Here is a 13,062-nt window from a genome sequence, read left to right on the forward strand (position 1 = left end):
TTCTCAAGCTTAGATATTTTTTTAGGATTCACCAAAAAAAAAAGTTATTGAAAATAAAACAAATAAAATCGTTGCATGGAGGGTAGAGTTTAACAAGGTGTGAACTACGATAACTGCACCCTTCGACCAAACTCCCGCCCTTCGCCATTATTTAGGGCTTTTTGCAACAATAACTATTATGTGGAAAATGGACTCGAGTAATTTGGACTATCCGTTTGGTTCTCTCATGGATTACTCCTCTTAACAGTCACATCGATGAGAACCACTGTGATGCCTTCTTTCACTTCATATTCTCTTTTCTAGACCGTCAGATACATAAAATTCAGACGAGCAGCTCATCGTTACCACTGGATCAAAGTGGATGCTTAACCACACAAAGGCCAAAGCAAGGTAGTTCCTTGACCAGATTCTAAAACTGCTGCATGGGATAGAGAAGGATGAGAGCACCACCATCTTCACTGATGATGCCATGAGATCTTCAATTATGCTGCCTGTGCTGGTGTTCTTGATAAAAAGTGGCCGACGTGACCTGTTCTAGTGTGCCTGATTGCAATTGCAGTGTGAGAGAAACCTGGAGCTTTCGTCAATGGAGCAAAGCGTGTTTCCTTTTTCCTTTTTCTTTTTGGGGATAATTAACTCCCAGATACTATTTTAGAACGTAACAAAATTGATCTCGTGTGTGTGTATGTGATATAAAGATTTATGAAAGGATAAACGGTGAATCCGAAATTTTATGATGCTTTTAATAAATTTTTACTAATCATATATATATATATATATATATATATATATATATATATATATATATATATATATATATATATATATATATGTTGAGTGAACCTTTACGTCGTAGTCGAGGAGTTAGCATGGCTTCATCCGATCTCGGATGTGCAATGTCACCCATGCGGAAACTAGAGTAGTGGAAGTGTGTGGTAGGTCGGGTTAAGCTACAGGTCTTGTCGTCTACTTCTTCGTCGTCAACCCCTGTACACAGGTTGATGTTGAGAATGAGATTTCTCGACTCGATCCCTTCGAAGTTTAAGTTAGCTCTTAATGAAATGAGAGAGAGTTCAGTCCCCCTGGCGCTGACCAAGTGACGGGTCTTTATACCTACACACGTAGATTGGTCGTACCTCATATGTTAATGATCGTCGACCCCTTAAGCGGTGGGCCCATGCCTCTGTGCTCGACTGCACTGTGCCGATCGATGTGTGCGGATTGTCCCCGAGTGGCGTCGTCCCGATCATTCCAAGGTGGCTCTATACTCAACGGTGCCATTCCGATCGACGTGTGCGGATCATCCTTGAGTGACGTCGTTTTAGTCATTTTGGGGTGGCTCTGTACTCGATGGCACTATTCCGAACATTCCGGGATAATTTCGTACCTGACGACATCGCTTATACGGTCCTGCACAGGTTTGCGAGGGAGGGAGGGAGAGGGGAGAGAGGGACGGTTGTTATTTGAGCTGTTGACATTGTCTACCACGTTAGCTTGTAACTTTCACATCGATGCTGTTGTGGCATACTATTAAATTATGCTATATATATATATATATATTAAAATTATCTTTTTTTTTTTTTTATCATTTTTTATTTTTTTTATAAAAATAATTTATTAAGATAAATAAAATTATATATTTTATTTAGAATAATTATAAAAATTATAAATATAATTTTTTTAAGCTGCAATTGTAATCTATAGTTAGTTAGTAGAATAAACGCTTATAATTTATTTCGATTCCCTGGTCGGGCACGTATCACTGCGAGGTAGGGGGAAACGATTTCATCTTTTTAATGACGAAAATGCTCCTAGAGATTTGCTAAAGGACGAGCCGTCCTCCTCCCGTGCCACCATTTACACAACCGTGGTATTACTCTCGCCCTTCTCTGCCCGCTCCGCTTCTGCGTTCGTGTGACCTCTCGCTTTCTTAATTCCCCATCTGAAACCCCGCAAACTCCTTCTCCGACCAATACCCTCTTCTCGATCCAATCCGAGATCGGCGAGCAGTTAAAGGTCGGTTCTTGCTGTGAAAGATGCCGGTTCCCCTTCTTGCCCTAGTTTGGATTTCCCCTGCTATTTCCCCCTTCGCGTTTGATCGTTTTGTGCGATCTATGAGTTAGGGTTTCAATCCCTAGTTTTTGGTCGAGGAACCCGGTTTGTCGTGCCGGTTATCCGCTTCTTTTGTTGGGGATTCGGGAGCATCGGAAGGTCCGTATGTGAGTGTGGGGCATCTGCCTAAGCTTTCCTGTTGCTAGGGTTAGGGATATGGGGAGCACTGGAGAGCCGGAGAGGAAGCGGCGTCATTTTAGCTCCATCTCCCCTACCAGCGCCGGTGCGACCACCAAGAAGCAGCCGTTAGCCCCTTGCAAAGAGGACAAGAAGGTAAGATCCTTGTGCTTCGAGGATTTTCTTGCGTTGGTAGTCTATTTTGGTGGATGATCCAATGCAATTGCCGTGTTATATGTGTTCTCTTTTCCCTTCCTATTGCGTGGATTGGTATTGCTCTTTCTAGGGTTACAGGAAATATATATATTGCGAGTGCCAATTTGATGGCTTTAAGCTTGATTTGTTTTTTTGTTCATGACCTATTTATGATGGAGGAGGAGTTTGCATTCGGTAATTGATAACCAGCAAAATTCTGTTACATCTTATGAGGATGGATCTATCTGTATGTGCGTAAATAAAGAGGTAAAGAAGAATCTTGTCTTTTTCGGAAAAGTGTGATTGGTTGTGGATGTTGTTATAGGCTCTTCACTTTTTCCGCTTGCTAGAATCATGACTGTATTCTCAACTTAGGAATTGTCAACTATCAGTCTGTCGTTCTTATTACAACATACAACTATTGTGGAGTACAGCCATTATGTCAAAAAACAAAAACATACAATCTCATGGGATAGAAATGTTCCAATGACTGAGTCAAAATAGCCTCAAGTGAATTGGAAGATTTGGAACTTGTAAGTTTCCTTCCTTGAACAGATTCACCTCCTAGCACACTTGAGGGGAGTGAAAATGTAGTCTTCCATGTACCTCTTGACACATTAAAGCTAATTAAGAAGGAAAACTAGAGAGCAGATCAGATGGCTATAGACAGCTTCTGTTGGCACAGAGATTTCTGCTAGGAGAAGAGGCATAACTGTCATTCATGGACACACACTAGAACAACTTCCATTTTATCTTGATCAGTAAAGTTTCTTGGGTTTATTATTGTAATTTTTAAGTTCTTTATAAAAAAACCAAAATTTAATTGTATTGCACAAATTTTTGGGTTTGAGTTTCTTAAGTGCTGTTTTGAACAAGAGGAAATTAATAACCTTTTTCTTCAAATTTTTGTTGTATAGTCAAAGATGTTTACATTTATTTTGCATTTTTTATGTCTATTATTACTTGTCGAAGGGTGATGCTAAGTCTGTAAGCTTGGAATCACCAGTGCGGAAATTTTTTACAAACATGAGTAAGATGTTGAAAGTGAGTTTTTGGTAAAAGTTTTTCTTTTTTGTAAATGGCTATATCATTGTGTAGGTATATTTAGATAAATGGTTTGTTAAGGACGTGAGAAGCATATTTGGCTTGAAAATGATAATGGCCTTTTTTGTATTCCACGACTAAAATACATGAAGACTTCTCCGTTTAATGTTCGTATTTTCTCTTGATAGCCTATGGCATTTGTCAGATAAAATTTTGACACTTGTTTCTGCTCTCAGCTGATTGATCAATTGGCTCACTATTGTCCTCCTCACCTTTGGCATTCAAGTTAGGGAAGAAAGACACCTTTTATTATCTTATAAGGTCTTAAATAGGACCAAATAGTTTTGGTTGTCGATTGTTTTCTGTATTGTGGGACTGAAATTGACTTGTTACATCTTGCCTTCAGGGTTTTCTTTCTTGCTAATTCTTGTATTGGTTGATTGAGTTGCCCTATTTATTGGTTGTTGTATATAATTGGAATCTCAAATCACCTTAAAATTATTTCTGAAACTGCTATAAGAACATGTAAAACATTGACTTGAAACCAGAGGAAGCATGCTGCAGACTTTCTGCTACTATGCTAGTTCCCATGTTCTCTATCTTCTATTCTTGGTTGAGTGTATCACATGGTTTAAATTGTCCAAAGTTGTTAGATTATCCTACCACTCTTATCGAATGAGTTTCATGTGCACCTGAGAAATGGAGCACAGTGCAGCTCATACACGGGGTTAAAGTTCATGTCCAGTTTATTAAGTTTCTAGTTACTCTTCTGTTTTTTTTTTAAATTAACAATGCTTGTGGTATTTCTTCATTATTATAAAATTTTTCTTTTATATCTTTGAATTCATTTATGTCACTTATTTTCTTGTATAGAGAATATGACTTGTTAACAAAAGGATAATAGTGATAGTGCTAGATCACTTGTTAGCGATATTTCTGTTCCTACTACTTTATCATCATAGAAACTGCTTAAAAATTGTTTTTTTTCGATGTACGAGGTTTACCAATGTGGAATTATCTAGAGTAGGCAGCTTTTTGGAGATTGTGCTTTTTTCTTTGTGATGTAACTCTTTTCATTGATTTTATTCATGTAGCTCGATTTTGCTGTGCTACGATACAAGAATCAGAAGCTCTCTGAACAGTTAGAAGCTCAGAAATTTGAGTATCTTGCTCTTGACAATAAATTTCATCAGCTAAAAGAGAAACAGAAGATTCATGATGACACTTTACTTTTGGTTAATAACTATTGGGAGTGGGTTAGTGATTATTTTACCTTTTTCTGTTTGATTATAATAGTCTTTCAGAGTTGGTTTAAAATAACAGTTTCATATATTGTTTTGACAGCTAGTCAATGATCTGGAATCACTTTCTGCCAGTGCAAGTGGATCCACGAGTAGTGGTCATCACTTGAAGCATTCTCATGTTTTAGAGGGTGAGATTTTGCCAATAAAACATGCTTTTGTCGTCTCAGGAAATATATCAGTTCTCCTATATGGAAGATAAATTTAGTTCATTGTTTCTTTAAATGCTGGAGTTATGTTAGAAAATATGAAAGTCTTCCTTGACCAACGTGAAAAATAACACCTGTTTCTTCTGATTTTCAAAGTTGAATCACCCTAGGTATCAAATACTTGGTTGTCTTCATTCTCCTTCTACTTGCTTTTCACCACAGGTGACTCTGCAGCAATTCTTTACTATATTTTGACTCGAGTTTTTTTCAAAGGTAGTAATGATATGAAGAGTTTTTCTAGTTCACTTCTTTTTTTAACTTATGCTGATATATGTTGTTTTCTTAAGCAATCTAGTGACTGATGTAATTTCTATTTAACTTGGCCTATTGTGGTGTATTCGACTTCAGCAGTTAAAAAAATTAAAATAGTTTGCGATAGACTAGTCATATGCTGATATATGTTAATTTCTTAAACAATTTAGAGCAAAAAGATATTCTCTGATGATATCATATGGTGCATTTCTCTTCCCTATTTTTCTCCCTTCCAACCCCCCCCCCCCCCCCCCCCCCACTCTCTCTCTCTTTCTTTCTTTGTCTCTCTGCTTTGTGTTTTGGTTGTTACCATACTAGTCTGTTCACTGGTATTGGACTCAGATTTTAATCCTTGATATGTACTATATGATGTAATACAGGTGAAATTTGGTTGACTTAATCCTAGTTGAAATCATGCATGTATATTATATGATGATTTAGACTAAAAATCTCTTTTGGTATCATGAACAAAATGTTGTTATGAGTATCAGACATGGCATTTCATGAGGAAGACAAGAATGTAGCTTGAGTTACATGGAACAGTAATCACCCAGATGCTGCTGAAAATGGCTGATGACCAACATTTTATAAAGATCAAAATGAGATACAAGGAAGAGAATGAGGGAGAGAGGGAGGGAGGGAGGGGGGAGAAAGAAAGAAAGATAAAAGAGGGATGGAAAAATAAAGAAAGCCCCATACGAAGGCACATTTCAAACTAATAAACATCAAGAGATGCTACGTTCTGCTTTTGAAGATGCTGTTACGTTTCTTTGTTAACATAAACATTAGTTTTATATGGAAAGGATTTGATTAGAGATTATTAAACAAAAAACATTCTACCTTGTGGTTTATTCGGCACAAGAACACTGTTGGTGTGATTTTGTCTTTAGAAGCACTAGTCATTATCTGTCCTCCTGTCACCATGTTATGGGATGATCAATTTGCAGAAGTTTGAGATATTAAGAGAGCCAATGGACTTGTTGAGTTGATTTAAAGTGCTTCTTCCTTTTGAGTAATAGGAGATTTAACGGAGTTGAGACTTGAGAGGCCAATTGAGGTTTCGAGGTCAAACACATCTTGGGGCCGATCAGGCTGAAGTCAGTTCATTCTTTGTCGTGGGGGATTTTTGTGGTTTTTTATTTAGGCATTGGTCCATTTATTTTTGCCAAATTATTGCTTTTGATATGAACCATAGTTCATTGTTCTCTGTGACTAGCCAGGGGAAACAATTGTTGAATGCAATATTATTGTTCACTCTGTTTTTATTGTTTTAGGGGTTTGTATAATTTATTCTTTAATTTTTTCCCAGATGGACCATCCTGCCCCACTGAAGGTGACTTTTTGAGGAGACTTCTGGAAGCAGGTGCTACTGAAAGTTCACATTATGTATCCCCTACTCCGGACAGAGATAATATGCAGGGAGCAGAATTGACAACAAAACACATCTTACAGAATATTATATGTTCACTTAATGATATGTGGCATGTAAACGAGGTGTTTGTTGCTGCTGCTGACCAGGTGGCTCAAGCAGAAGATGGTATAGACTCTCTTATGCAGTGATTTGGTTAATTTTTTGTCTTTTTTGATTTAGGTCAATCTTGAGATCTGTTCCTGCTGATTTGTTTATGTTTTTCTGGTATGCAATAGAATCAAGCAGGCAATTGCAGAAGATTGCCAAGGATTTAGAGGTAGAAATTAGGAACTTTTTTGCGGGCATGAATGATCTTCACTTCAAACACAGACTGTTGGCAGACAGTGTCCAGCATTATCGAGATGTAGATATGAAAAATAAGGCTGAATGTAAACGTCTGGCAGGTAACATCGTCAAAGTCTATTGGAGGTTCTTTCAGAAGTCTTTAAAAGTTTTTATGCTTGAGTCGGGAAGTTGATGTGTTGTAACTACCCTTCAATGTCTACCTTATGCTTGTAATTCTTATTGTTTCTCAAGAATAACACCGATGTACATTCTCATACGTTGAATAATTTCTGATCACCATTGACATCTGCATCTCTGATAACTTTGTGAAGAGGAGTCGGCAAGTACGGTTGCTGAGCTGGAAGAAAGCAATTGTAAACTAACAATCCTCAAGTCGCAGAGAGATACAGCACAAAGCACATGTTTTGCTTTTCCAACTTTTGGAAACAAACAAGTAGGTGGAGATAAGGAGAAAGATGTACAAAAAGATATGCAAGATATGGAATCTTCCCTCAAGGAACTGACTGTAAATACCTGGCACCTCACATCTCTTCTAGCAATGTCATCTTCCATTTGTGATTGTTTCATTTAATACTCGAGTTGTTGACCAGGATTTAGTTTCAAGCCGGTTAGAAGAGATTAGAAGATTGCATGTAGAGAGAATTGAAATTCCAAAGAAAGTAGCTGATCTCCGGGTTGGTTCTGTGTAGTTTCCCATTTGCTTTCTAGTGTAAATAACAATATGTTCTCTAATTTTCACTAAGATTCTTGTGCATCTGGAAAATTGCATCCCAGAATTCTTTCATGGATATTAAGAATATCTCTTCATCCAAATCTTTTCAATTGCTGAATGAGTACGTGGAGAAATCAAAGAAAGAAACGGATGAATGCCGGGCATTGCTCGAGAAATTGCAGGTGGTAACTGGTCGGTAGATACTTGTATCTATGTATGGGTATATTAGCTCACATTTTAAACTGCTGAGATTTGTCTACATTTTTGTTATAGGTTGAAAAGGATAGCTTCATTTGGCGTGAAAAAGAAGTGAAGTTGAAAGTTGAATTAGCTGACATTTCTCGGAGAGTGGCTGCGTTTTCTGAGTCTAGAATTGTCGAGCTAGAACAGATTTTGCAGAAACTAGCTGATGAAAGGGTTCTCTTAGAGATTAAGCTAGAAGAGGCTGCAAGAGAACCAAGTATCTTGTCCAGTGTCCTGATTCTATTTCAAACTATCTTTGTGATGTTTATTTTTTCATTGCAGTGGACTTACTTGGAGCGATACTTTTGGTTTCAGGTAGGAAACAAATAATTAAAGAGTTTAAGGCACTTGTCTCATCACTACCAAAAGATTTGAGAATCATGCAAAGTGAAATCGACAAAAACAAGGAGGCTGCCATAGAACTTCATTCTTTGCGAGCTGAAGTTCAATCTCTTTCTAGTGTGTTGCACAGGAAGGCAAGGGTTTAACAGTAGGATGTTTTGGAAAATTTTCTTCATTTTGCTTGACCTGATAGATTTTTCAAAAAACTGACATCATATTTGATGCAGGAGGATGAGATTAAATCTTTATCAGGCAAATCCATTAGACAACTATCTGAAATAAAGAAGCTGCAGTCATTGGTAAGCTAAGCATCTTCTCAAGTCTGCTACAGTCATTTTGGAATATAATTTCTGTGTATTCTCATTCTGGAATTTTTGCTACTATGAAGTATTGCCTCTTGGACCTTTGTGTTGTTTCAACATGTGTTCATTGTTAGCTTGGCGTATGTTTTTCTTTGCCTGTTTTACCTATTTTCTGTGCAATTTTTTATAGTATGCTGATACCTCAATGTTCAAGTTTCTCCATTTATTTTTCTCATAACATTCCTAAAATACTTGACTACCGGGATTTGTATTATAAATTGGTTCCTTTTTTATTTTGAAAAATGTGCATCCATGTCATGTCCTCGATTACCATTTGTCTGTGACTAGTTGTTTTTTTTTTCTTGACTTGTTTTATATTTTCTTGTGATGTGCACTATTTTCCCACGCCACTAGTTTTATCTGGAATTGGAGAGTCGATGTTTTTCTCTTGATGTTGTATATAGATGCTGACTTGTCTTTGATACATGTCACATGTTTATGGTTATGCAGGTTCACGATTTAAGAGAGAATAATCAGGAGCTGAAGCTATTCCTAGAGATGTACAGTCGTGAATCCACCGATTCCAGGTTTACAATTTCATCCTTTTGAATAGGAAGCATTAGTGACATGCTGCAGTATACCTCAGTATGCTAAATTTTGGAGAATGTTTCATGTAATAGACTCAATATGTTAAATCCACAAGTCAATTAGACTGCTGACACTTAATTCTCCATTTGTTTCTGTCTCTCATGTTGATAATTATGGATTTGCTGCCCTTTAGTTTGCGGACTTATTATATTTAATTGAACTTGTGCATTTTTTAAAGCAATATGTTAACAGAAATGTTGGCTTTTCAAATCAAATGATATTGGGTCTTAGTATATTCAATTTTTTAGTGTTTATTTGTGAAATACCATCTCTTGCTTTTTCACATTTAGATTGTAATTTGTGAGTCACTTGGCCAATAATCTTTAATATGCATGCACCTTCGATAATTTATTTATGCAACAAAAAGAAACAGCAAATATATGCTGGATATGCTGTGGTTTAAATCTGTATTTATTTTGATTGTATTAAGCAAGGTTTGCCGTACCGGACTGTACCGCCTGGTACGGGCGGTATGTACCGCTACAGTGCTCGGTACATCTGGGTGTACCGAGCGGTATACCGTACCATATCAGTACCGAGCCCGGGTCGAAACGCTGGTACGGTACGGTACGGCGAACCTTGGTATTACGAGCTTTCATGTTGATGAGATACACATTTGGCTTAATAATCTCTACAAACATTGTATTTTTAACAGTTCTAAGCATTATGGCCTTCTTTTATTTGTTGTTCTTGAAAATTTGCCTTAAAACTTACAAAATACCATGCTTTAAGTTGCATATTCACCATTTATAGCTGGTAAATCTGATTTAGTGTCAATTGAGATTCCTCTTCTATATACAATGGTAAGGTTAATAACTTTCAGCCTCTAGCTTATGCCATATTTGATATGGGGAGGCTTATATGCTGTGGCCATTGTTGATGGATTTTACTTGATCGACAGCACTAAATTTAAATGTTGTATTTCTTTGTAACCACAGGGATGTTATAGAGTCTAAGGATAACGAATATAAGGCATGGGCTCTTGTGCATAGTCTTAAATCATCTCTTGATGAGCACAACTTGGAGTCAAATGTTAAGGCAGCCATTGAAGCTGAAGCAATATCCCAAAAGAGGCTAACCTCTGCTGAAGCTGAGATCGATGAACTAAGGCTGAAGTTGGAGAAATGTGACAGGTAACTATGATCATCCTGGTTGGACAGAGTTATTGTTAATGTGTGGCATGTTTCGTGGCTATACAAAGTTACAAACTATGCTCCAGATAACTAGCTTCTGTATATTGCAACTGAAATCTCTGAGCATGCCATACTTTTTAGCTGTATTACATGGATATCATGTCTCCACACCCACAAATCATGTTGGATATTTATTTGTGTGCTTGTCAATTGAATACACAGTAGACTCTTCAGTTATACTGTTCCAGCAACAATCTGTATGCAGTATAATAAGTGGCTTTCTTTGCTTAACTTTATTTACAACATGACAAAGTATCGTATTGTTTCTTTGAAATTCTTTGCATGTGCTCTTCTACCTCTGTTTTGTTGTCATTGCCAGACTGGATGCATGGATAGGCATCCATATAAAGATTCCGTATCCATGCAACACTAGTTTTTAGCACCTTTAGTAGTTCCTCCTGTGGTGGATTGGCGTATGTAGGGCTTCTATAGGTTCCTCTCTGAGGTATGTGATGAATTACCAGTAAATAACTAAATGCAGAGAAATATCGAGTTTGTCTGATATTCTGAAGTCTAAACATGAGGAAGGCGAAGCCTATCTATCTGAAATTGAGGTTAGACTATCCCTCTTAAATATGTAACAGTTGTTCATTAATGGACTAGTGTACTGAGATGAAAACTTGCTGCAGAGTATCGGACAAGCATATGAAGACATGCAAACTCAAAACCAACATCTCTTGCAGCAAATCATAGAGAGAGATGATTACAACACCAAGGTGATAATATACTTTTTATGCTTATCGAGTTCCTTTGACTATTTTGGGGGGCTTTCTTAGCCTCTTCTTTCTGATTGAGATATGTGATTTGATATATCCTTGGTTGTGATAGCAACAAATTTGTTTGGGCAGAAATTAATAATGGTGTGGCACATGTTATGCCTAGCCTTTTTGTCACCATTAATTTCGTTGTTTTGAATATTTAAGGTAAATATTCAAAGTTGCTAGCATGCTGCTTCACATGAAGTGTTTTGGTTAAATTGGGACTTCATTTTCATGAGGTCTTTTTTTTCTCTATGGGCTTAACTACACAATTTATGAATCGTTTATAAACCTGACATTTATCTATCATTTGATGGCATCAAGCTTCAGAGCCTTGCTGCCAAATTGTCCCTTCCTGATGCTTGAGCTTTATCTTCAATCTTTTTTGTTTGCATTTCCTTTTTGAAATTTTTTTCATTGATTTGGTCTGTGTGCTATCTATAAATTTATTTTCAGTTATGTTTTGTCTCTCATAACCATTACCCCAGAATGCCACTTGACTTTGAAAATCTTGGTCTAGCTTGTTATGGAAGGCGTGCAAGCCCGGCAATTGCAGGAAGCACTCCGCTGGGAGATACAAACCATGGACAAAAAATTGCATCAAGCAAATTTGTTGAAGGATTCATATGACCTGAAAGTTGCCCAAATGGATGAGCAGGTACATAATCGTCATTTTACAATCTCTTCTGCAAGACTTGGCCCAAAACTTGGGTAAACTATATATTTGCTGCAGTTAAAAGTATGGTCAGATCAAGTTGGGAAACTTGCTGAGGATGGATGGCAAAGCACCACTGCTTTTGATAATACCAAGAAAAGATTCTTGGAGGTGCAGACTGAGTCTTACAAATCGAGGCAGTCACTTGATGGAGCGCTAACTAAAGTTGAGAAAAGCCGACTGGATATTGCAGATTTGCTGATAGAATTAAGGAAGGAGAGGTACCTAGCTACATGGTTACTGCATTTTCCAGTGGTTACGAGTTCATCCTACTAGAGCCTTGCTGAATCTTTGTCCAAAAAAGCAGGTTTAACAGGAAGAGAATTGAGGAGAGCATGGAAGTCATGACAAGGAAAGCTGCCTTTCTTAGGGAACAAACCAAAGGCTCCACAGTGTTGCAGAAACTTAGACAAGAAGTAAAAGAATATAGGGGGATACTGAAGTGCAGCATCTGCCATGACCGACAAAAGGAGGTAATAGTCCTCTAGAATCTACTATCATTTCATTTCACTTATGCTTATAAAGTCCTTGTGATTGTTTCTGATGATTCTTTTTATTTTCTTTCTATGCTGATTGACCAGAACACTACTCAAATATTTCACAATTTTCTCCTGTGTATTCAGGTTGTGATTACGAAATGTTTCCATTTGTTCTGTCATCAATGTGTTCAAAAAACCATTGATAGCCGTCAACGTAAGTGCCGAACTTGCGGCATGAGTTTTGGGCCTAATGACGTGAAATCGATCTACATATGATCCTGGATCTAGATGATGCTTGAGCGCAAGAAAGAAAGCAAAAACCATTGTCGCAGTGTGACTGGGTTGTGTTGCTTCAACCAATTCTTGTATCTTTGAAGCTTATTGTTTGTAACATAGCTTGGGATTGAATAGGCACGGGACTTTTCAAGATCCCGTGCTCATATGGTCTTCTTACTAACCTACGCCAAGCGCCATCTACACCCATATTACTGCACCAGCAGCCTGTTCCTGTCATTCTATTGTTTCATAGTTTCTATTAATTGAGACCCAGGTTGAGCTTGCTTAGCTTGCATCCGGCGGTGGTGCAAAAATTTGTTTGAAGCCAGTTTGTAATAATTTATAAGATACTTTCAGTTTGTTCCCATGGAATATACCATGTTATATCACTGCATCTATTTCCCTGGGTCAAAGTTCAATTCTTTTACTTAAAAGGCTTTCACGATT

At 37.4% G+C, this 13,062-nt stretch overlaps 1 protein-coding gene across 3 annotated transcripts; it reads left to right on the top strand.

Moving 5' to 3' along the window:
- The first annotated feature begins 1,866 nt into the window (after positions 1-1,866).
- Positions 1,867-13,013, top strand: LOC135670768 (E3 ubiquitin-protein ligase BRE1-like 1). 3 transcript variants are annotated; one of them, XM_065178676.1, is made up of 20 exons: positions 1,867-2,016; positions 2,151-2,385; positions 4,563-4,724; positions 4,813-4,900; positions 6,540-6,767; positions 6,878-7,045; positions 7,259-7,452; positions 7,538-7,621; positions 7,722-7,841; positions 7,933-8,119; positions 8,218-8,378; positions 8,472-8,543; positions 9,057-9,133; positions 10,133-10,327; positions 10,869-10,941; positions 11,017-11,103; positions 11,666-11,803; positions 11,879-12,081; positions 12,165-12,333; positions 12,484-13,013. In XM_065178676.1, the coding sequence occupies exons 2-20, from the start codon at positions 2,269-2,271 to the stop codon at positions 12,613-12,615; spliced, it is 2,655 nt and encodes an 884-aa protein (XP_065034748.1). In that variant the 5' UTR covers positions 1,867-2,016; positions 2,151-2,268; the 3' UTR covers positions 12,616-13,013. The 3 variants fall into 3 exon arrangements, with proteins under 3 accessions (XP_065034748.1, XP_065034749.1, XP_065034750.1); XM_065178677.1 differs by having other exon boundaries at positions 1,883-2,016; positions 12,168-12,333; positions 12,484-12,832; XM_065178678.1 differs by lacking the exons at positions 1,867-2,016; positions 2,151-2,385 and adding an exon at positions 2,607-2,691 and having other exon boundaries at positions 12,484-12,832.
- Positions 13,014-13,062: the final 49 nt, after the last annotated feature.

Source organism: Musa acuminata, chromosome BXJ1-4, assembly GCF_036884655.1.
Source record: "Musa acuminata AAA Group cultivar baxijiao chromosome BXJ1-4, Cavendish_Baxijiao_AAA, whole genome shotgun sequence".
In the NCBI taxonomy this organism is placed as follows: domain Eukaryota; kingdom Viridiplantae; phylum Streptophyta; class Magnoliopsida; order Zingiberales; family Musaceae; genus Musa; species Musa acuminata.